General features: G+C 52.4%; 1 protein-coding gene across 4 annotated transcripts; it reads left to right on the top strand.

The window, feature by feature from the left end:
- Nucleotides 1-1,203: 1,203 nt before the first annotated feature.
- IRX5 (iroquois homeobox 5) lies at nt 1,204-22,925 on the top strand. Of its 4 annotated transcripts, none has more exons than XM_064581969.1 (4): nt 1,204-1,956; nt 3,004-3,409; nt 3,564-4,343; nt 22,630-22,915. In XM_064581969.1, the coding sequence occupies exons 1-4, from the start codon at nt 1,708-1,710 to the stop codon at nt 22,773-22,775; spliced, it is 1,581 nt and encodes a 526-aa protein (XP_064438039.1). In that variant the 5' UTR covers nt 1,204-1,707; the 3' UTR covers nt 22,776-22,915. The 4 variants fall into 4 exon arrangements, with proteins under 4 accessions (XP_064438039.1, XP_064438040.1, XP_045746279.1 ...); XM_064581970.1 differs by lacking the exon at nt 22,630-22,915 and adding an exon at nt 21,220-21,336 and having other exon boundaries at nt 1,205-1,956; XM_064581971.1 differs by lacking the exon at nt 1,204-1,956 and adding an exon at nt 2,055-2,413 and having other exon boundaries at nt 22,630-22,925.
- Nucleotides 22,926-24,626: the final 1,701 nt, after the last annotated feature.

The raw sequence follows: 24,626 nt of genomic DNA, 5'->3' as shown, positions 1-24,626 counted from the left end.
AATGAAGTGTATCTTGCTTGTCAAAGTCATCGCGGGGAACTGTGTAGTTGTCCTCCGGCTTGCGTGTGACCCAATTTTATAAAAGATCACGAAGTCCCTGATAGACTGAGCTCCAGTGGAGTGCCCAACACTGTGCCAGCCCCTGTTTTGGTTCACCAGAGCCCCTGTCTGTCCCAGAGTTCGAGTGTGTCTGGCTTGTGGCCGCGCGGGGTGGAGAGACAGGCAGGGGGTCTGTTTTGTATTCTAACTGTGTGGCCGTCGTGGGCAAGGGCTCTGCCTGTGACTCAGCTGTGTGTGTTTGCCTTGCCAGCGCCTCGCTGAACAAACAGTGGTTGGGTTGGGCAATGCCGAGTGTTTGCAATGGAGCGTGGGCGGGTGCTAAAGTGCGAAGGGGAAGGGGACCCGCACCTTCCACCACCGCCACCCGCCTGGCAGGGGGAGCTGCGGATGGAGAGTCCCGAGGAAGAGGCGGCGAGGCATGGCGGGGGCGTGAGGGCGTGTAGTGGGGTCCGGAGACCTACTCCGGTACAGCTGCTTCTTCGTATGGCAGCTCTTGCCCATTACCTCTCCTCTAGAGAAAGGCTCTCCCGTAGTCCCGGGCCCCGCCCCTCCCTCGCCGTTTGGCGGGGAGTTGGTGGAAGGGAGGCCGGAGACATGCAGACGTCCAAGGCCTGTCTCTCGCCCACCTGCTGCTGCTGGCGGAGAGGGACAGTCATCTCGGCCTCCTCGCGCCCCGGACGAGGGCATCCCTCCGTCTCTCCCAGGGACCTTCATTCCTGGTCTCCAACTTGCTCTCCGGCTCCCTGGCTTGGGAGAGAAGCCAGGGGCGGGTCGGCGACGGTCCGCTTGGGAGCTCAGCCTCTTGCGGAACAAGAAATCCGCTAACTCCGCGGTTTACTGCGGCAAGCACAGAGCAGAGCGTTCGCCGGCGCCCAGTCCCCCGCCTTGCTGCCTTTGTGCTTCGGAGCGACCGGACCCGCCGCCAGGGCCCGCCTTGTGTCGGAACCGCCACTCCACCCCGACTTAGCAGGGAAGGAAAGTTGGAAGAGATCGGCGCGCCTGGGATGTGATTGTCATCCTGGGGCCGGCGCTCGAGAGTCTGAGAAAGAGAGAGAGGCAGAGAGACCCGGGAAAGGGGGGGGGGGAGAAAAAGAGGAGGGTGGAGAGGAGGGCCGCGGAGGAGAGGCGGGCGCGAGGGAGGGGCGAGGGGAGCGCCAGCGAGCGGGAGAGGGAGCCGGGGAGGAAGAGGGAGAGGGCGAGGCGCGCCTGGCGGCCGGGTTGGCTGCGGCCGCCCAGAGGTTCCTGCCAGTCCTCCCACCGACTACACCCCGGGAAGGAGGAGCTTCAGGCGCGCACAAGGCGTCAGAATCCTCAATTTCCAACTTAGCATCTTGGCAGGACCTTTGCGAAGCCAAAAGCAGAGCCCCCCAGTGCAAAGAGCGAGGGGGAAAAAGAGAAAGCAGCAAGGGAGGGGGGGGAACCCAGCCGGGGCTAGCAAGGCGCGCAGAGGAGAGGGCTCGGCAGTCGCAGCCGGAGGCGCGCGGGAAGCCAGCGAGGAGGCGCGGCGGGCCGGAGCCCGGGAGCCGGGGCCCGAGAAGCGGCAGCCGGGGGCAGCCGGAGGCCAGGTGCCCGCCCGCTCGCCCTCGCAGGGCGCCGCCCGGCTCGTTGGCGGCCGCGGCGCGGCGCGCCCCATGCCCGTGTGTGGCCATGTCCTACCCGCAGGGCTACTTGTACCAGCCGTCCGCCTCGCTGGCGCTCTACTCGTGCCCGGCGTACAGCACCAGCGTCATCTCGGGACCCCGCACGGATGAGCTCGGCCGCTCGTCGTCGGGCTCCGCATTCTCGCCCTACGCCGGCTCCACCGCCTTCACGGCGCCCTCGCCGGGCTACAACTCGCACCTCCAGTACGGTGCCGACCCCGCGGCCGCCGCCGCCGCCGCCTTCTCCTCGTACGTGGTGAGTGAGCGGGACCCGCGGCAGGCAAGGGCAGCTGGGGCCGCGCGGGGCGGGCGGGGGCTGCGGAGGACACGGGCCTTGGCGCCACCGCGGATCGCCCCCGCCAAGCTCCGCGGCCCCTGCAAACTTGGGCGCTTCGTCCGGGCCTCGGGCTCAGGAGTTGCTCGGAGAGCAGAGCCGCGTCCTGCTTGGGTCGTTGAGCTGGCGGAGAGGGTTTTTTGGGAGAGGTCGCTGCAATTAAAGAGCAGCATTTGGTTCAAATGTGAGCTCCAGGCCGCCCTGCAAATTTCATTTTATTTTTTTGGTTTTGCCATTCTGGAAAAGTAGTTCAAAAGAAATGGACCAGAAATCTGAGCAGAAGCGTGCTAAGTCTATGTAAATGTGTTTGGCCTCGCCTTTAATTAGTCCTCCAAAATGTTGCAAATCCGTAATCCTATCTTCGCAATCCGATTTGGAGGTATTAAATTTCTGAAAAGTCGGCCGAGCTGCGGTGCATCCGGGATTTTTCGGCCGGGTGCACTTTCTGGAAAAGCGCCGTGGCTTCGGTTTGGGGTAACATTTTTGGAGGGGTGGGAGTGCCCGGACAAGGCTTAGCTTTTCCTTTGCCTTTCTCTGTGGGGGGAAAAATGCCTTGACTTCCCTTGTTCTCTCCCCTTGCGCCTAACGTGCGGCCACCCGGGCACGAAGTGCCGAGTCGCCGCCGCTGCCCAGGCCTCTGTCTGGGTGGAGGGCCTGGCCGAGGTGGCCGGATCTGCGCATGGGGGGCGGACTTGCCCCGGCAGACGGGGGCCCACAGGGTGCCGCTGAGGCCAGGACGGCTCAAGCGCCCGGGAAGGACGGGAGTCAGGAGTTGGCGCCCCCGCTGCCTGCGGAGGAGGAGGAGGAGTTGCCCCTGGGTCTGAGCCCGCCAGCCCTACCCCAGGGGAAGTCGGAGTTTGGGCCTCGCAGCTCGCGGACCCCTGGGCGCAGGGGAAGTGTGCTTCGATCGTCTAGGTGGTCCTGGGGACCACGGCCCACTCTCACCTTCTCTCTGCCTGTTCCTTGCAGGGCTCTCCCTACGATCATACACCGGGCATGGCAGGCTCCCTGGGGTACCACCCATACGCGGCGCCCCTGGGCTCGTACCCCTACGGGGACCCGGCGTACCGGAAGAACGCCACACGAGACGCCACCGCCACGCTCAAGGCCTGGCTCAACGAGCACCGCAAGAACCCCTACCCCACCAAGGGCGAGAAGATCATGCTGGCCATCATCACCAAGATGACCCTCACCCAGGTGTCCACCTGGTTCGCCAACGCGCGCCGGCGCCTCAAGAAGGAGAACAAGATGACGTGGACGCCGCGGAACCGCAGCGAGGACGAGGAGGAGGAGGAGAACATTGATCTGGAGAAGAACGACGAGGATGAGCCCCAGAAGCCGGAGGACAAGGGCGACTCCGAGGGCCCCGAAGCAGGTTGGTGGACGCGGGAAAGGGTGTGTTGGAGCGGGAGTAAGAAGGAAAAGGGGGGCCTGGAGGTTGGGGGCTAGGGTCTCTGCCTTTGCGGGCGGGGGCCTGGGCTCCGCCGCGCGGCCTCCGCGCCCCTGACGGCCTGGGGTTTCGCCCGCAGGAGGAGCGGAGCAGAAGGCGGCTTCGGGCTGCGAACGGCTGCAGGGGCCGCCCACCCCCGCCGGCAAGGAGACGGAGGGCAGCCTCAGCGACTCGGATTTTAAGGAGCCGCCATCCGAGGGCCGTCTGGACGCGCTGCCCGGGCCCCCCCGCGCCGGCGGGCCCTCCCCGGCCGGGCCAGCGACAGCGCGTCTGGCTGAGGACCCGGCCCCTCACTACCCCTCGGGCGCGCCGGCTCCGGGCCCTCACCCAACCGCGGGAGAGCTGCCCCCCGGTCCCGGCGGGCCCTCGGTCATACACTCCCCGCCACCGCCGCCGCCGCAGGCGGTGCTCGCCAAGCCCAAACTGTGGTCTCTGGCAGAGATCGCCACATCCTCGGACAAGGTCAAGGACGGGGGCGGCGGGAGCGAAGGCTCTCCATGCCCACCGTGCCCCGGGCCGGTAGCGGGGCAAACCCTAGGAGGCAGCCGCGCGTCGCCGACCCCGGCGCCATCGCGCTCGCCCTCGGCGCAGTGTCCCTTTCCAGGCGGGACGGTGCTGTCCCGGCCTCTCTACTACACGGCGCCCTTCTATCCCGGCTACACGAACTATGGCTCCTTCGGACACCTTCACGGCCACCCAGGGCCAGGGCCAGGCCCCACAACCGGTCCGGGCTCGCATTTCAATGGATTAAACCAGACCGTGTTGAACCGAGCGGACGCTTTGGCTAAAGACCCGAAAATGTTGCGGAGCCAGTCTCAGCTAGACCTGTGCAAAGACTCTCCCTATGAATTGAAGAAAGGTATGTCCGACATTTAACGCGGGCTGCGTCGGTCCCGGACTTTCCTAATTTATTAAAAAACATGGCCTTGGCAGTTATTTTTCCATCAACAAGAGAGAGAAACAAAACTACCCCTCCTATTAAAAAGTTTATAGTTCATGGAGATGGATGACGTACACATGTAAACATCTCCCCACACGAAAATGTCTTAACCAACCGAAAAGAGAAATTAAAAAAGGATTTGTATTAAATCTTATTCTGTATATTTAATGTAGCATTTTTGTATTTAAATTGATAATTCAATATCTTTGAAGTAAATTATGAAATTAAGACACCTGTACAGGCATTTAATGTTTTTTTTTGTAATATAAATATATACATTTGTGTTTCCCCCGAAACTGTTTCATAGTTTAAAAATACAAGTTTAATTTAATTTTTTACACCTATTGATTTTTCTGGGTATGAGCTAAAGTATTATTGCAGAAAGGAAACAGGTTATACTCTTAGATTTAAAAAGTAAAAGAAACGGCAGCCGCCTTTGTAAAATGCAAAATATTTAATTAAAAGAGATTTTAACATAATCAGAGCCACTCATTACTCTTTAGAAGCCTCAATAAACTGTCCATCGCCTTGGACAAAAGGTGGAAACTGCAACTTTTTTTTTTTTTTTCTCCGAAGTGGGGAATGAAAGGTTCCACAGAACCTCAGTGTGTCAGGGGGAAACCGTAATTAGGCGGCAAGCCCCGGGGACCCTGGCCTAAGCCGGGAATGCAGATTTGGATCACTGATGCGGGCTGCTTGGGGGAGATTGGACCCTGGAGGAAGGAGGAGAGAGACCCAAGTGTGTGCCCAGAAGGGAGAAGAGATGGCAAAGCCTGCTAGAGACACGCACCACCCGAGCTCCATCGCTTAACCTAATTACTTCCAATCAGTGTCGTGTTTTATGCAAAGCAATCAGCTGGTGAACTTTGCTAATGAGTTCGATTTTATGCCGGATTTAGTCCTTATTACTATTTCAAAGGTGCTGTGGGCTAATGCGGGCGGGGAGCGTTAGGGGATGCCAAGGAGAAGGCTTTCCCAAGTCACTGTTTTCCTTACCCCTTCAAAATTGGGCATTGATCTCTTCGTTGGATTTGATTAAATTAGTAAATGTTCCAGCCGCGACAGTGCGGGTGGTAGGCGGCCCCGTAGATCCCCGCGCAGTAGCGAGGCTGGGGCCGCGGGACCGGCTAGGGGACGGTTCCCCCCTTTCACAGGTAGGTGTCACACTTGTCCTGAATTACAAGCCTGCACTTCGCAGACTCGGCGATTGGAGAGAGTGGGCGGAAGTGGGGGAGGGAGAGCCACAGTCGCTTGGGGGCAGTGAGGGGAGCCCCGAACGGACCGGAGGGCGCCCCCAGCCCCCGCTTCCGCATGGGCCCCTTTTTGGACAAGTGGCCTTCAAAAGTTCGAGGACATTTGCCTAGATAATGAGGCTGTTGTGGACTCGATCAGGCTTGTCGTCGCGTTAGCACTTTTCCTGTCTCTCGTTTGAGAGTCCAAGTAGCTACAAAATACGTTCGAGGCTTTATTTTTCTCGTTTTAATCCCGCATGTTTCATCTCAAAATGAAAAATCAGGATGAGTCTCAATCCCAAATGAGGAAGAGACACCGCCCTGTGCCCGAGGCCCGCCAACACTGTCGGTGTTCGCGTCTCCATTTTGCGCGGGAGAGGTGGAACCGGGAGTGTGTTTTACTTCGTGGGAAATTTTCGGTGGTCGGGGGGAGGGGAGGGCTTACAGCAAAAACATACTCCAACGAGGGGAATTAATTTGCTCAATTAAACCCAAGCTTGAGTGTAGAGAGAATGTGTTTGCACATAACAACGGTTTAATTAGGCTAAATCAGAAGGCACATATTTGCATTTCTACTCAAGATTACTTTAACCCTACTTGTTTTTTTAAACACACCCCAAACTTTCACCGGAGTTTTAACTTTTGCTATTAAAAAAAAAAAAAAAAAAAAACCCGCGAAGGGGCTCCATTCGCTTATTCGAATTTAAACAAGTTTGCAAACTGCATTGTCCAGATGTTTTTGCGAACAGCAGTCGACTTAAGAGTTTAAATTAGTGAGAAAATTCACGCAGGGAAAATGGTTTCAAAGCTGGAAGTGTGAATGATTAAATATGCATGAGATGATCGTATTTTATTTTGTCCCTTTAATTATAAATGATTTTTTTAAACAATTGAATTCCAGAGATGACTTGCCCTACCACCACCCCCCACCCCCGCGCCCCGGCCCCCTCCACCCACCCCGCCGACAGCCTGGTTCACAATCAGCTTTTACCCCCTGTTGAATATGCAGCCCCAGGAGTCACCTTCTCTTCTAAAAAAGTCAGAAGAATAGGCCAGTCCCCTTCTCTTAAGAGAGAGTTTAAGGACGACATCAACTCTGCGGGGTTTTGGAAGCGCTGGCCCTAAACCCTGCCCAACGATTTTAAAAAGAAAATTACAGGCCTCCTTGTGTTCCCGGGAATATGCAAATGACGCGGAGCGGGCCTCCCAAGTCTGAGCGCAGAGGCTCGGGGCTGAGAGCCGAATGCCCGCGGGGCTCCCTGGGAACGGGAACCGCGCACCGGGGAGCCCGCGGCGTTTCTCCCCAACGAGGGGCTGCGCGAGGAGCCTCCGGGCCAGGGAGCGAAACCACCAGGGGCCGGAAGGCTGGAGCCCGAGTCGCTGCCCCCCTGTCCGTATCCCTCCTGCCCTTGGCCTCTGCAGGGTCTACGGGTTTCTTTGCGTACTTCATCTTGAATACAAGCCTCCAATTAAGTTTGGGGTTTGCTCCTTGCAGAGCTGGGTTTCATGGCCAGTGGTTTTTCTGGTGTCTAGAGACTTTCCAGTCTGAGGGAAGCCTGCCGGGCAGTTCGGGGTTCGGATATTTAGGAGATGTCTCCAGCGTTTAATGCTAGAAGTAGTTTCGTGTCTTAACGGTCCCAAGTGCCTCCTCGAGCCCCGCTTGGCCGCGTCTTGGGCCGTCTCGAAGGCACAGTGTCTTGGAGGCGCTGGGGGCAAACTTCCGGCGTGCAGTGGCGTCGAGGTTTGTTCGCAGGCTTGGACTGGGTCGCGGAAGTTGCGCGAGGCAGTGCCTAAGACACCTGGGTCCTGGGGCTGCGCGGGAGTTTGCCACCTGCGCTTGACTGCGCTGGTTCCGGCCCCCTCGAGGAGCGTTTAGCTTGGCACTTAGGGACCAGGAGGGCCGAATCCCAGGCAGCAGGGGCAGCGGGATCACTGCGTGGGGTCTATGCAGTCACCCCCCTGAGGCAGCGCCAAATCGGGACGGACTGGGTTCCTTCCCTTACCTCTCTGTGCGGGTCCGAATCAGTTCGTGGGATTTGGGGGTGAAGAGCCAACACCCCAGTCAATCCTCGAGGGCGCATAAGCGGGCACTGAGGAGGAGCTACAGAAAGGGGACATTGCTGCTTCCCTCCCCGCTCCTCGGCTCGGGGCGCTAGGGCCCGAAATGCTCCCTGGCCTGGGTGCAGGGCCTGCATCGAGGCCTTCTGGTTTGCAAACCCTTCCGGGCCTCTCATTTTGCTAGAGGTGCGCTGCTCTTGGAGCCTGGAAGGTTGCGGGGAGGGTCGTACGTGCAGTTTCAGAACTGGCCGTGCCTCCCAGCCCACCTGTCCCCCACGACTACCTGACAACTCGGGCAGGGGCAAGGAATAGCGCTTTCCAAAGCGCCCAAAGTGAAAGGAATGTGATTGCGCTCCCAAGAGGGAGCCGAACGCGGATGCAGTTTAGGAAGGGCGCCGCCTACTGGTCCCCGGGCGCCACGCGGTTCGCAGAGAGGAGGAGTTTAGGCAAGACCTGGCTCTGTCCCCCACCCCCAGCGGAGTCTTAGCTCTGAACCCCAAGCGGGTCAAACTGAAACTGCCCAGCTACCGCACTCGCTGCGGCTCGGGTCCCATGACTCAGTTAGCATTGCAGATTTGGAGAACAGGGCTCGCTACTAGAACAGTTTTAACCCTACCGATTCCCGCCACGGTTTGGGCACAGTCTCGGAAACCAGGCGACAGGCAATTGAGAAATATGCCCACGGTTGAAACAGTGTGCGGGTGGGGGGCCGCAGCCGTGCGTGGCCCAGGCAGCGCGCCGGGGCTCCCGCTCCGCTTCAGGTGCGCGCTTCCGCTTCTGCTGGCCTTTCCCGGCCAGGGTTCTGGAACCCGCACAGTTTTGTTTCATCGGCGGGTTGGCCTATCCGGGGTCTACCACGCAGCCGCACCCCCCAAAACCGTTTCTGTCTTTTGGCCTATGCGTCGGACCTCCATAGGAAAAGGAAAAACAAAACTACCTTCGCATTCTTAAAACCCTCCTATTTCGAAAGCATCTTAATGAGGTCGGCGCAGCAAAGCAAGAGGTGCACACATGGGAGTCCGTTTCACCCTTCCAGAAGCGCTAACCGATAGTATCAACTGGTCTCCCCCTGGTGCAGAGATCTTGGGGGAAAGCGGAGGCGCATCCTCGGCCTGGCTCTTGGAATCTTTCCGCTCGGCCACCGAATAGGAAAATCGGGACTGCCTGAGACCTTGCCACCTGCCCTCCTTCCAAGCTGGCCAAAACTTCAGGACTGTCCCTAGACCCACCCCACAGGTCTCCCTCGGTGACCTGGCCAGAGTTGGTCTCCTTTTCGTTTTCGTTTAAATGCGACTCGGGTCCAGGGCACAAGACGCGGCCCAGGTTGTGGCCTAACGGAGGATCGCCTCTGGGGCAGGGATGGAGCTCTGGTTGCACCCCCTGCCCAGGCCGGCCCTTCTGGGGCCTTGCGGGGTCTCTGTCCTCCCGTCGGCCGTAGGCCCCAGCTCTGAGTCCCCAAGGCGACCCTCCTGGCTGCGCTCGTTTCCGGCGCCCAGACGAGCCCCGCGCGCTCAGACGCCACTTTTTCCCAATGAAATCTGCTTTTATTTGCTCCGAGCAAACCCCGGGCTCTCAGCGCTCCCGCCTGATGGATGCAAATGTAAATGTGCACTTATTTAATTGGATCAGGCCCCAAGATAAAAGAGATAAACGGCTCCCCGTTTGCTAACTTATTTTCCGAGGCAGGCAGCGCCGCGGAGGGGAAGCTAATGAAGGAGCTGCGCGTCGCTCGGTGCTCCAGCTCTCCACGGTGATAGTGCTCTGGCCGGTAGGCTTGGCTCGGCCTGCGGCTCCTCGCCGACCTCCTTGGCATGGCCCCTGCCCGCCGGATAGGGTGCCCGTGGGACCTTCTGTGCTCCAGGACCAGAAAGTGAGAAGGCGCGGCGCGGGCTTCGCGTTTGCAAATATCCCCCTCCTCGCCACAATTTTCTCCGGCTCTTTCCCCTCTCTTCTCTTACCCAGCTCCCCATGCTGGAGTCCAACCGGCCCGGCCCATTCCAGAGAAAATCCTTTCTTGCTCTCCTCCCCAGGCGTCGTCTTTCACCCCAGGTGGCGGTCTCAGAGAGAAAGACGACAGGGCCACGGAGATGGCTAGGCGCGCCCCACCCCCACCCCCGCCACCAGGGTCCCGTGGAGCCGCCCTTTAGACAGAAGGACCCCCTTCTCTGTTCCCAGATGGCTCTCTTTTGGAGCCTGGGATTTCTTTCAGAATCGTCAGGACGCCGTGGATTACCACCCCCCCCCCCCATAACGTGCGCCTGCAATATACACAGCCCTTTAGTAATTTCAAGGGGTCACGGAACCCCGACATCTAGGCGTTAGGAGGAGAAAGGTCCGCTTGGCTCTTCCTTTCCCGGGGCTGGAGTTCAGAACTTCAGCGCTAGCGCGTCCTCCTCCACCATCCTCAGTTAGTTCCCCAAGCTGGGCCTGGGACTCATCCACCCCGCCCCCTCCCACCCCCACCCCCCCACCCGGCGCCCAATTTTTCTTCTCTTCGGGAGGGCTGGGGAGGAAGTCGGGGTGGGTGAGGACAGGAGGCCGACACAACAGCCTGCGGTGCATGGTGGTAAAGGAGCTGGGGAAAGGGGCGCCCTGGTCGGAGATCCTCTCCCGGAGGCTAGGCTGGGCGGGACTGGGAGGGACCGGGAGGGCTGGAGCAAGGGAGGCTGGCCAGGGCTGGGCCCGGTGAGGCCCCGGCTAGGCTGGGCGGCCGGGCCGCGCCCCATCCCCAACGCGCTGATGGATTGGCTTGTCAGGAGAGCTCTGTGCGCGGAGCCCATCAGAAAGCACTTACCTCGCTATACTGAAATTACTGTCTTTTCAGGGGCTAATTTGTGTAACTCCCATGGAGGGGCTTGGAGGGGGTTTGATGAGGCATAAAATGATGATTAATGAATTTATTGGCCGCTGCTCATCAAACAAGGGCTGGAGAGCTCCCGTCCGCACTGGCGGCCTGACGGCGGCGCTCAGCACAGCTGGGGTACGGCCTGGGGGGCGGGGGGGTGCTCAGCGCTGCAAGGGTTTCCCCTAGCGCCTGGCCCTGGCCCTGGGCGCTTTCCTTGACCTTAGCTGCTTTCTGCGGGCTAACCCTGCATTCAGGGCGACTCCAGGCATGCTACCATCGCCCCCCTGCGGGCGGGCTGCTCAGGCCTGGGGCGCGGGGGTGGGGAGGGGTGGGGGGTGGAGAGACTGGACTCCCAGGGCTGCAGGCCCAGAGCGGGCAGCAGCCTCTCCAGCCTCAGCCCTGTAATAGCTGGGACGAGTATGATCAGGGAACCCCAGGCAGCCCGGGGATGGAGACGTGGGCTCTTGTCCAGAGACGTTATGGCTTACTGGTTGTGCTTGGGCCCTGGTGGCTAAGTCCTATCATCTGTAAAATGAAGTTTGTACCACCCCTGCTTTTGCCAGAATTCTAGTGAGTGGCGCACAGTTGTCCTTCAATATAGTTACTGGGGTCACGCTCTTTTAAGACTACTTCGTGAGAGACACTAGCCAAGGCCTGGGGATAAGAGGGGAGGGCAGGAGACTGAGGCTTTGAGTTCTGTCTTGGGGAGGATCCTTTCGAGAATGGCTGATGTTCCTTAGCAGTGCCCCGTCCGTCCTCCCACCTTCTTCTGCCACACTGCGCTCTCTGGGGCTTGATGGGGGTGGGGGGGTGGGAGGACACTGGGTGCCTCGGAAGGCAATCAGACAGAGGAATGACCTGAGGATCAGAGCTGAGCTTTGGGAAGCTGGCTGGACCTGCTTTGGGGTAGACTCAATTTCAGATCAGTCCTCTGGGTGGTTCAGAGCTCCTCCCACTCACAACCTATCCTTTGTCTGCAGGGTCCTGTCTTTTGGAATCTGTCCACAAGGGCCTTTTAGCGTCCTCTGGTCTTAATCAAGAAGTTGCATCCCATGAACTTGTAAATTCGGCTGAGATTCTCTATCTCCACTGCCTACCTTGTTTCCCCCACGCTGCCCCACCTTGATCTCCCAAGAGCCTGCTCTACCTTTGACTCCCCAGGACATCCTGTCCTGCTGACATAGCGCCAGAAAGACCTTGGCATTGACCCCTCCAGTGGAATGCTTAGATTAGCCTCTGGATTAGTGCCGTTCTGCTTAACCTGTTCTGTTCCCTTCCTCCAATATATACTAATTGAGCACCTAAAATATCTCAGATGAGCCATTCCAAGTGTGATTTTGCAGCGGTGAACAAAACAAAGCTTGCCCTTGTAGACCTTCTACTGTGGAGGGGGAGACAGAAAGTGAGCAAATGAGTGTGATGATGGCCTCTCACAATGTCCGGGTGATAAGTATTGGCAGAAAAATTAAGTAGGGTGAGGACGTGGAAGGAAGTGTGTTCTTTTAGCCAGGGCAGCCTGGGAAGCATCCCTTAGGAGGGGCCACTTGAGCAGATACTTGAAAGAAGTTGGAGAGTAGGCCATGAAGATATTGGAGGGGGCAATTTCTGGGCAGAAGGAATAGCAAGTGCAAAGATCCTGAGGTAGGAACAGATTTGAGCAAAAGCAAAGGGACCTTTGCAGGAGGTGATGAGGCCAAGGCAAAGCCAGGTTCAGGTTATGGGGGCTTTTATTTGTCCTGGTGAGATCTTTGGGTTTAATGATGAGAGAGAGAAAAGAAGAGAGGGATGGGCGGGGGGTGGGGAGTGATAGGATTTAATTTATGTCTTCAAAGCATCCCCAGGCATGAAGAGTTGAGGCTCTGGGTGGGCAAGACAGAAGCAGGGCCCAGTTAGGAGGCTGATGAGAGAATCCAGGGGGAGGTAATGCTGGACCTTGGACGATGGTGGTCACCAGAAAAGTGGTGGTTGCTCCTAGTGATCAGGTTTAAGCTATATTTTGAAAGTAGAGTCAACAGGCTTTGTTGATAGATTGAATGTGGGGGGGGGGGTTGCGGAGGGGAGTTCTGGGTGCCTCCAAGGATTGGGGCACTAGGGGCTTGAGAGATGCCATTTGTTGAGATGTCAAATATAAGAGAGGAACAGGGATTTTGTTTTATTATTTATTTTATTTTTTTTTTTTAGAGGGAGAAAGTAAGACACTATTTGACCTGACCTCCATGCCCTTTGGCCCAAAAGAGCTGCTCCCATGGACATGCTGGGCCTCCAGTGACAAACCCTAAAATGAACACACTGTGTTCCCTCCTGAAACCAGACATCTCAGAGCTCCCTGACCACCACATCTGCCCTTTTATTTCTGTCCTTTTTTCTTTTTCTTTTTTTTTAATCAGTGGAGCCACTGAGTCCAGAAAGTGAAAATGACTCGCCCAAGCTCACGCAGTGCAGAACCGAGCCGGAAATCCAGGTCTGCTAACTCCTCGGCTGTGGTCTGCGTGGGCCTCACCCAAGCTACATTCTCTGGGATATCTGTATTTTAACAGAGAACTGGAAACAAAATGCCTTAACAGAGAAGAATGAATTTATAATGGTGGAATATCAGACACGGTGACAGCCTGTCAAGGGAGATATTTTTAGGCTGGGCCGGGAAACATCTTAGCCCTCTTCCAATGCTGCTGGAGAACGGCTGCCTCTTCACGATCCCGTGTGTGAAGTACAGATGAGGGGAGAGCTAGGAATGTGCTGTCTCTCCCAGACACTCAACAGCAAGGAGGGACTGAGCCTGCTGCCCCTGCCAAGGAGGGGTTTCTGCCATAAATCATTTCTATCTGAAAAGATTTGCTCATTTCTCCTGTTGGAAGTGACTGTCCACCGGCCCGCCATTATCCTACATAATGCAAACAAAAATCAATGTTCCTTTACCCCTAGGTTCACAGAGCAACTCCTATCAAACAAAGATTTGAGTAGGGGGCAAGGTCCCGAATCGTGGATCTTTTATGTATTTATTTTTGAATTCCTTCCTTCCCAACTTCCCTCCTTGCCTCCTTCCCCCTTCCCTCATTCCTTTCTTCCTCCCTCCCTTCCTTCCTTCCTTCCTTCCTTCCTTCCTTCCTTCCTTCCTTCCTTCCTTCTTTCTTTCCCTCCCTCCCTCTCTCCACCCCTTCCTCCCTCCCTCCCTTCCTTCCCTCTCTTCCTTATGTCTCAGCTTGATTTTTTTTTTCTCAATTCTTTTCTTGACTTCTTGTGTTGGATATATGGTCATCAGCTTGGGCATTTTTTCTGTAAAACTATCAGTGGCTTTGTCCCCAAGGGAACCCACAGGCCCTTAGGAACAGCGTCTTGACATCTTTCAAGCAGAGTGAGACATCTGTTAGCCCTAGATTCCAAATACCCTCACAGTTCCAGAGCATCCCAGACACCTTCCCAGCTAACTCAGTTTGACATCAGACTTACCACACAGTTGTCATTTCTGAGACTTTTTTTTTTTTAGATCCAAACCACAGGGTTTTTTTTTAATTTGTTTGTTAGTTTTGTTTGCCCTCTATTTGTATCCAGCATCTAAATCCAAACCCTGTGGTAATAGGTGGCTCTTTTTCCAAATACTCATACACGCAAAGATGTTCGTTGGCCATTGAGGACCGATTTTCCTGGATCACATAAAAGCATGGATTAGTGGCAACTTGGAGAAAAGGGCTCATTTAAAATAAACACCACCTCTTTGCTCCCTTGAAGAGTGTGGTAGAAAAATCACTGGCCTGGTTTATTTTGGTTGGTGGGGTTGTTTTTCTCTCCAGACTTTTTTTTTTTTTTCTCACTTATTTTCTTTTTCCTTTTTAATTTCCCCTTCTGCTCTGGCAAACACCTGCCAGGTGCTATACCATGCAGGAGGAATGTCTGAGAAGGTTCCATAGGACTTGAGTCTGTAAGGAATGAGCCCTTATTTTGCTCAGCACTCCTCAAAACCCTCAGGGCTCCCACCCTCCACATCCCTGTCCCAGCCTCCGACAATTGCAACTATTATTTCCATAATAACTTCCTTTGGGTTTTGGAGTTTTGTCACCACCTACTTATTTTGAAAGGAATATTTATACTGGTGTTGTACCTGAAAAACAAGTACCACCTGCCATTGACACAAAACAATGATAGAAAGTAAATTCATGAAATGAGGTTCTTGGTGCCCTGGGTAAGCAGCATCTCTCAGAGTCTCTGGTTGGTCCCAGAGCCCCCCACCCCACCCCATTCCTCTGCTTTGCAAATTGCGTTCAAAGTTACATGGGCCACATGAGCTTCCTTTCGCCCAACCTAATACCACCTCATGGGACCCCCAGAGATGGGCTTACCACACTTTGGAAAATGGTAACTGTTCATTTTCTAGATATGGGAACGGAGGCCCCGACTTGTTCAATGTGCTCAAGATCACAAAGCTGTTTGGTGACAGAGCCAGGGATGGCCGCCTCCCCATCCCCAGCCTGCTTCCCCCGTGCTCCTTTCTTAATAAATCCCTTGGACAGTAATCCTCATCTCCACGTCCACTTTGGAGAAGACAGGACCAAAGTGGGGAGGATCTCTGCAAAGCTGCTGGGCTGTTGGTCCTTCTGTCCCCCTAGATCTGCAAGGCCTGAGCCCCTTTTTTCTCATCTGTTGGTCACTCTTTGGGGATAAATGGCCAAGACCAACTACCCAATGTGCCTTTTCACACCACAAAAGACTCTGGTCCTTCTTTCCTTCTTTAGGGAAAGGAGAAGGGGCTGGGGCCTCCAGCTCTGAACAAAGTTGGGGGGGGGGATGGGCTTGAGGGGGTGGTCCCTGCCCCTCATGTCCTCTTTCTCCAGCTGCTCACAAGTACCAAGTTTCCATCCCATTCTCGTCTTTCCCGAAGCCACCCACGGTGACTCATGGCAACCTTGTTTACTGTGAATAAGTGGGGGACTGTTGGGCCTCCGGCTGTAATGTCACTTGAAGTCAACACTCCCCACATCTCGCCTCTTCTCCCTCTTTTCTCCCTGAGTGAGGACCTTCTGCCCAGCTTGCTCACCTGGTGGGCCCTCCCCTCAGTGGAAGAACTTCAAAAACAGGCCACCACCTCTCTTTCCTCACATAGCCTCACTCCCCAGGTCCCATAGATCCTTCTAGGGGATCCCATTCAACTGCCTCCTCTCTGCTGCTTTGGTCTGAGCCTTTGTCATCTGTTACATGGACTATCACACATCCTCCTGACCATCTCCCTGCCCCAGTCACCTTCATAATACCAACACAGAGTCCAAAGCCTGACGTGGCCTGAGGATTCAATATATGTTAGTGGAAATGCAAACAAATGAATGGATCCCAGGCCAATGTACTGGTCTGTATTCTCCCACAGAAATATGAATTTTGAAACAGTTCTGGGGTCAGACCGAGGTGAGTTCAAACCTGGATGGCACTCTGTTATCCGGAGTGTATTCGTGAACCAGATTAAGTTACTGAGAAATCTACACAGAGAGGCCCAGGAGCTGTGGGGATTGAGCAGGTGGACCCTAGTGCCAGTCTGCCTGGCTTCCATTCCCATTTGTGCAGTTTGCCTGCTGTGCAACCCAGGGAGATTTCCTTAACCTCTCTGAAATTCAGTGTCCTCATCTGTAAAACAGGGATAACAGTGGTACTTACCTCAGAGGTGAGGATTAAATGAGATAATGTGAGCAAAGCTCATCAGAGCACGTGGTTGACGCTCCAGAAATGTATGCTTTTCCCAATATTATTCCATCCATACAGTTCCGTTTGGTCGAAAACAACTTCACTTGAGAATTTCTAAAATCGCATGGTGTGTTCTTCCCACGTCTTAACTACTTCACATCTTTTTGCTGACCAGCAATGGTTAAGATGTCTAGAGTTAAGAAAAAAAAAAAGCTTATTTTGAGAATCACTCCTTGGAACATTATTTCATTACTTAAACTTTCTGCTGACTCATCTATTCCTTGGTGACTGAGTCTTTCTTTACCAATAACTTTAATTACATCAATCATTCATTCCAAAAACTGCTGAATAATGAGAAACTCCTAGAGGTGACACTGTGGACTTCTGTCACACAAGCAGGAGCCTGTGGAAAGGGAACTGGTTTTTCTTCCCATTTCTTTCTTTTCTTTCTTTCTTTCTTTCTTTCTTTCTTTCTTTCTTTCTTTCTTTCTTTCTTTCTTTCTTTCTTTCTTCTTTCTTTCTTCTTTCTTTCTTTCTTTCTTTCTTTCTTCCTTCCTTCCTTCCTTCCTTCCTTCCTTCCTTCCTTCCTTTCTTTCTTTCTTTCTTTCTTTCTTTCTTTCTTTCTTTCTTTCTTTCTTTCTTCTTCCTTTTTTTTTTATAGCACTCAGTACTTCAAAGAGAATGCATGTTTAGCTTTCATGATTTACTGTCTGCCCACCTATCTCTCCATCCATTTATAGTTAGCAATCTCCACAGCAAGGAGAATGACAATTCATAACTTCTTGAATCGAATCGAGTGGAATTTGTTTTATCTTCTGACATTTTTTTAAGTCCTACGGCCCACCTGCCTCCACCTCGTGGCAGGCGGGGAGGAGGGGGGGAGGACTGTAAAATACATAATATTTGAGAATCCCAACCCCCATTCTTTTGCTAAAAGCTGCAAATCACATGGTTCAAGGGTGAACGTATTATTTAAACAATTATTTGGTTATCAACAGTAACAGCTACCTTACTGGGCGACTAGTATATGCCCGTTATTAGGCGAAAGTTTTTATGTACGTGATCTCAGGAGAACCTCATCAAACCTCTGGAGTGGGCACTCTTAGTATCCCCCACTTTACAGATGAAGAAACCAAGGCACTGAAAGATTTACTTGCCCAAGTCAGTGCCAGAAATGAGCCCCTAGGAATGTCTGACCCTTATTTTCTGGGCCTCGATGGAATGAGGAAGGAGCTGTTGGCTGCTCTTTGCTGTTTTAAGCAGTAGCTAAAAGAGCTGGCTCTTTGTGGTCCTTTCTGTGAGTAGAATAAGGTACCTGCTCATTGCTAAACTGGAAAGGTTATCTCATGCTGCCAGGAAGCAGTGACGCTTACTTTGGTGAGAGTAGTAGGATGCCAGTGGGGCGCTTCCCTCAGAATCCTGCCCCAGAGTGTGTTCTCTTCCTTTCTCGCCTCCTCTGCACACCTTGTCCTCTCCCTCTTGGACTGTGATGCCTAATAGGTCTATCTCCAGGCTTTCCCCCACATCTTTCCATCTACATATGAGAGTATTAACGAGGAGACGGTAGCCAAGGGAGCTACAGAAGGTTGTAGAGCAAGAGAGTGACAAAATCAAAGCTGCACTTCAAAAAGGTTCAAGGTCTCAATTCCTCTCTGTCATTCGAGGCTCTTCATCAGTTTGACCCCTCTCTCTTATCCTGTACTGTGGTCCCACTGGCTAAACACTCACTCCCCGAGACCTCTTTCCCAGGCCGGATTCTTTGGCTCAGAACAATCCATCCCAGGCAGCTGCCTAAATCCACTCCTGCTCCAGAGATTGAGCTCAAGAGCTTCTCGGAGCTTCTAGGTTTTCTCAATGGCTCCAGCCCACACTGTTTTCTCTCCCTGTGGGGCAGCTGGGGAACAAGAAGCAGCAGAGAGCACAAGCTCTGGGGTCAGAGTAAGCTGGGTTTGCATCCCACCTCTGCCACATACTAGCTGTGTGACCTTGGGCAAGCTTCTTAACCTCTCGGAGCCTGAGTTCCCCACAGTCAAGTCATGATCATGACACCTGTGTCCTGGAAGTCTGGTTGGGATGAGTGTGAGCCTGTCTGTGGGGTGCTTTAAGAAGCCATTCATTTTAGCACCGCCTACAAGACCGGTGTGTTCATTGATCACATACTGAGTGCCTGTATGTCAGGACAGAAACAAGATGATTCCGGAAAGCACACCCTTCCATGAGCTTTGAGCTGGCTTTTCGTCTTTGCACATATGTTTCCATAAACACGGAGACGTGGTTCTAAACTCTTCCGGTCTATTTGTCTTAAGCCAGTCCTGTACTGTTTGTCTTACTGTGACTTTGTGGTATATCTTAAAATTTGGTAGGGCAGTCCTTACTCTTGGTTTTTCTTTTTTGCAACTATTTATTTGACTTAGCTCTTTGGGGGCGTTGATTCTTCAACGCACGTTTTAAGATGAGTTTCTCAAGTGTTTAAATCACTTATCTTTGCTCCCTTACCATCAGTACTGTGCCAGGCATAGAGGTTTGGCTTCAGGGTTATAGGGGTGAGAGCACCCAAGTGATTTTCTGGGAATACAGGTTGAGGAAGTAATAAAGTGCACACCAGAGTTCCATCAGGATCTGTATCAGGCTCCTCGGTAGTCTGTCCTGGGGCAAAGCTGAGGGCTCAGGTGCCTTATCTTGGATGGAAGGGAGGAGAAAAGGCTCTTCGTGGTCTGAGGCACGGTTCGGAGCTGGCTGCCTGAGGGCTTAGGAAGTCCAGTGTACCCACATCCAGTGAGGGAGGTTTTCTCACTTTGATTAGGGTTCCCTTAATGCCCCTAGCCCAGTCCTGAGACCTGAGTCTCCTGAGACCTGTAGGCTTCGGAGCCAGGCTGCCTGGGTTCCCGTCCTCCATGTTTTCCTCCCTCCTGCCCACCTCAGTAAAGGGCAACACCATCTAGAAACCACCAGTCAGGGGGCGCCTAGGTGGCACAGTCATTTGAGCATCTGACCCTTGATTTCAACTCAGGTCATGATCTCATGGTTCGTGGGATTGAGCCCCGCGTGCACTCCCTGCTAAGTGGGGAGTCTGCTTAAAGATTCTCTCCCTCTGTCCCTCCCCCTGCTCTCTCTCTCTCTAATAAGTGAATAAATCTTTAAAAAAAAAAAAAAGAAAAGAAAGAAACCTACGAGTCACTTCTAAGCTTTTCCCAACTTCTCTCAATTGTCACCTCCAGTGACCAAATCTGGACTCAGATTTGGAGAGTTCCATATCTCTGATTTTTCCCTTGAGGCTTCATTCCTTCTTCCCTTCATTCCTGCCACCATCACTGTGATCCAGGCCACTGATCACTGTCACCTCTCGCCTCCTTGATGGCCTCCCAGCTCTAGTCCTGCTCCTGCAGTTAGTTGATTTTCCCCACTGAAGGTAGACTGCATATGTAATGATATAATTCCCTGCCTAAAATATTTAATGGCTCTTTATGGGTCTCATACAAGACCCAAACTCCTAAGGATGATGCTCCTTCAGATTCTGTGCTCTAAACCTATAAAACTGTTTTCCATTGCTATGTACTGTTTGGCTTCTGGGCCTTTGCACATGCTGTTCCCTCTGCCTGGCCTGCCCCCATTCTCACTCTGTCCCCCACCCTCTACAGTCAATACCTATGTGGTAAAAGGTCTGTACTTGAAGCTCCCTCCTCCCTCAGCATTCTGTCTCTCTCTGTGCTGAAGGCATATAGTAAAGGATAAGCAAAATTTACTAGTTGCATGATCTTGGGTGTGCAATTCACTTCCGAGTTTCAGTCTGTCCATCTGTAAAAGGAACACAATCCTATGGATGAGTCCATTGCAGGTGGACACCTTAGTTGTTTTTTGTTTTGTTCTGTTTTTTAATTTTTTAAAGTAAACTCTATCCCCGATGTGAGGCTGGAACTCATGACCCCGAGTTCAAGAGCCACGTGCTCTACTGACTGAGCCAACCCGGCCACCCACCCCTGGGTGGACACTTTAAAAGTCAGTGTATGATTCATTGTCTCCGGACTCTGGGGAGGAGTGAGGGAGATCATTGCAGGCAAATTCATAGACCAGTGGAGGAATAAACAGAGGCATAAGGGCCAGCTGTAGCCTTAAGGAATTTTCAGTGAGATCAGACTCATACCACAATAGCCAACAGCTCCTTGAGAGTCATCTCCTTCCTTTTTTCTTGAAGGAACCTCAAGTTTGTTTGGGGTGGCAGTGTGCCCACTCTTAGGGGATATGCCATTTATGTCTAAGCCATTCATGATAATTTCATTCCCCTTTGCCAGATACTTACTTTCCCAGCATCCCTTGCAGCTAGGTGTCCATGTGACCAATTCTGGCTAATGAGACATGAGAAGAAATCTAATCTTGCCAAATTTCAATTTCTTGTAAAATGAGGAGGTGGGATCAAAGAAGTTTAATCCCCTTCTTCCTTCCTTCCTTCCTTCCTTCCTTCCTTCCTTCCTTCCTTCCTTCCTTTCTTTCTTTCTTTCTTTCTTTCTTTCTTTCTTTCTTTCTTTCTTTCTTTCTTTCTTTCTTTCTTTCTTTCTTTCTTTCAGCAGAGGACCTCCTCTTTTGGTTCCAAACAGATTTTTCCTTGGAATCCTAATATATACAGCAAACAAAGTACAATTACTTTAATTGAAAGGGAGATTAAAGATCTGCTGTTGGATTTGAGGGTTTGTGAGTTCATAAATTCCCTTCTAAGTAGTTTCACCTTCAATACAACCACAGAGTCCCAACTAGTAAAGATCCTGAATCCTGGGAACTCTGAGAGGCAGATATAAAGATTGGTCACAGACTGTCCCGTTTTTCTCCTGGGCGTGTGGTAGGATTGTACTTCTCCAGTCATTCCGAGTGAGGCATGGCCTAGGATGTCCTTTGCCAATGAAACGTGAGGAGAAGTGATATGCATCACTTCCGGGTGGGATTCTTTAAAAGTCAGTGCATGATCTACCTCTCTCTCTCTTTCCTTCCCATCATGATGTTCCAGATGGCGGAGGCTCCATCAGCCTGGGTCCCAGACTGAGGACAATGTGGAGCAGAGAGCCCTGCTGACCCTCGATGGATCTGTACCGTGAGCAAGAAATAAACCTTTGTTGATTCAAGCCATTGAGATGTTGGCTCGTTTGTTAGAGTAGCTTCCATTAGCCGGTCCCAAATAATATACGCGGAATTATTCTCCTCCTCCTCCTCCTCCTCCCTCTTCTTCCCCTGCCTTCTCCCTCCCTCTTTCTCTCTCTCTCTTCTCCTGCTGCCCTGCTCTGCCCAGCAGTCTTACATAAGTCTATTTCTTAACTTATCTTCTGTCAACAGCCTTTAAAGGTTTTCATGATTATTCATCTACCTTCTTCCCAGTGATATCCAAGTGGACATTGGCAGGAGATAACTAGCCTGCCCCAACAAAGCCGTGCTCCTGGCATCAATACCAGTGCCAATCAATTACAACAGTCAGCTAGGCATTCTCCCTAGCGCTCCAACCTCCCCAGCAGGCTAACCTCTTAATCATATTATTGGACTCGCAAGGCTCTGAATCAAACCTTCTCCAGTCATTATATTATGAAAATGGACAAGAGCCTGAAGTTTGTGCTGTGGTCTTCATCATGTAAGGCTCTTGCCAAGATTCAAAAACTCAACGACTAAAAAAAATCCTATACGTTGGCTTTCATCGTTAATAAGCAATTTCTAGAGCGGATCAGTTAATTGAGCCAATGCATGAGATTCTGCAGCTGGGAGGACGTTTGGCAAATGCCTCAGTTCTTTGGGAAGCAGAAAAGTAGGAGTCAAACATTCCTGCAGCTTGAGAGTGATTATTATCATTACCCTCTATGATGCTGGGATAGCTCAGGAGTCTCAAAGGTACCTGCTGATGGGGGCCAGATGGGCCATGTCAATGAATGGTGGGGACCGTAGGATACTTTGCAGTGATGGCTCTTCAACATTTGGCTCCAGATGAGAGTCACCATACAAGAATATAGGTCCAGGGTGCCTGGGTGGCTCAGTCGTTAAGCATCTGCCTTCGGCTCAGGTCATGATCCCAGGGTCCTGGGATCGAGTCCCACATCAGGCTCTCTGCTCGGCAGGAAGCCTGCTTCTCCCTCTCCCACTCCCCCTGCTTGTGTTCCTGCTCTCGCTATCTCTCTCTCTGTCAAATAAATAAATAAAATCTTTAAAAAAAAAAAAAAGAATATAGGTCCAATGTTGCTAGGTCTTTCAATGTTCCCCCCGCCGCCCCACCCACCTCCGGGAAAGTTGAAATCCATATAAATTGTCAACGTCATCACATTTTTCCTAAAATACTATTCTATCCAAACTCAGTGGGCAAATCGCAGGTAGAACGTTTGATGGTATATAACACAGTCATCCCTTCCCCTTCCCATTCTGCATGATCTCCATTTTACAGGTGAGGAAACTGAGGCTCAGAGAGGTCAAATGATTCACCCCAAAGGACACAGCCAGAACCTGAAGCTCAAGCCTATACTTCCTGATTCCAACTCAACCAGATCCCAGGGGTCGCCTGACAGCTCAAGTACGTGGCAGAGAGGCTAACTGTCCACCAAAGACTCATGCTCCCATTTCCCTAGTATAGGTTTGCCGGTGGGTGGCAGTGAGAAGCCAGAACTACAGTTCCCCGCCTGGCTTCTAGGTGAAGTCATATGACCTGTGCTTGTCAATGGAATCTGATAGGAAGTGCTACCTCCGGGCACTCTCTCTGAAGAAGTGGGTGGGCCTTCCCCACCCTCCCCTACTCCCTCCCCAGCCTGTTGCAGATGAACACAACCACCTTGGAAACCATGCTTGAAAATCAAAGAACCTCAAGACAATGAATCTGTGGATTCCTAAATCATCTTTTGGAGGAAAGCCACCTCTAATCAGGAGCATCCATTTTGGACTCGACATCAGGAATCAATAAACCTCTATTGTATTTGAGCCATTATACACTTTTGGTTTTATTAGTTGCTGTGACTAGTGTGACCCTCACTATACCAAAATGAATGGATTTTTAAAAAAATCTATCCTTTTCTTCTCCTTTATTGGCGGGAGGAGTTTATAATGGACAGGGTCATCCTCTTGAATCCAATGGGTCCCGGGTGAGAAAATGACTCAGATGGAGTTTGGGTTCTGGGGGTGAGGGTGTAGCGGCCCCCAAGGGTCACTGCATCTTGCCCACCCCCCCACCCCAACCTGGCTTTGAAGAGGGACTTGTTCATATTTCAGCTGGAGGTGAACATATTATCACTGAACTCTCCTGGAGAAAGGCGAAAGACAAAACAAGCATTTGGCCTGTCTGGGCCACACACCCTCAACCTAGATAGGAGTCAACATGTTTGGGAACATCAAAGACAGTGTGATATCTTAAGCATAAGGAGATTAACATTTACAAAGGTTTGCCCCTCGGCCTGTTCCCAGGAATCCAGCAGACAGAGCCAGAAGGGACAATTAACATCACCCATCTGCATTGGGGTCTTCTGGCATTTTGTATTAGAGGGTTTTTTGGTTTTGGTTTTGGTTTTGGGGTTTTGTTTTTGGTGTTTTTTTTTTTTTTTTTTTTTTTTTGAGCTTTCTCCTGGATTGGGTATGAAGAAGGTGAAGTCCGGTGTCCTCTTTGAGCAAGAACCCTCTGCACATTTAGGGAGATGCTAGAACAGTCTGGGAAGTGACAGCACAGGTACAAAGACCTGGGAGAGGGGGGGAATTCTGCCCCCATAAGTACCAAGCCATTCACCCTGAGAGAGAGAAAGCGAGAGAGTCTTTGCCCATCTTCGTATACTCAGAAACAGTCTGTGCCTCCTAAGCCAGCCAGTCAGTACAAAACAGGGCTGAGACAGTGTGCAGGAATGGAAGGGGGTGGGGATGAGGCACTGATTCGTGTCTTTGAAGCAAGAGGCCAAGAATATCTCAACACACTCCAAGTACCAGCAACAGTAGGCAATGGATGGGGACCAAAATCCCTTACAGCTGTTGGAAACCATACCCTATTCAGAGATAATTGGCAATTAGTTGAACAACTTCTGTTTAAAACACTCCTCCTCCCCACCCTCAAAGACAGCTGTGTTTAAAAAGGGGAGGGGAGAGAGTTCTCCAGAAATGTGGAAACCTAATCTTCAAGTCAATAAAACAAAACAGGGCCCTGGGAGTAAATGAGTGAGAGGGTTTAAAACTATGGGAGGTAGTGGAACGTCTTTTGGAAATCCAGTGCTCTCCTCCTCTCTCGAAGTTTAACAGGGTGGGCAGGGACACAGAGGCTGGGGGCCTAAAGGTGTGGGTCAGAGCAGCTGCTCAGCCACTGGCCACCTGCGTGAACTTGGCACGTTTCTTAAACACTCTGAGCCTCAGTTTGCTCAGCTGCAAAATGGGGATGACAGTAATTAATGATGGGGAGATTAAATGAGACGGTAC

Source organism: Mirounga angustirostris, unplaced genomic scaffold (assembly GCF_029215605.1).
Source record: "Mirounga angustirostris isolate CCGP_5_RB_7025 unplaced genomic scaffold, mMirAng1.0.hap1 SCAF_16, whole genome shotgun sequence".
In the NCBI taxonomy this organism is placed as follows: domain Eukaryota; kingdom Metazoa; phylum Chordata; class Mammalia; order Carnivora; family Phocidae; genus Mirounga; species Mirounga angustirostris.
This window is presented reverse-complemented; position numbering and strand designations above follow the sequence as displayed.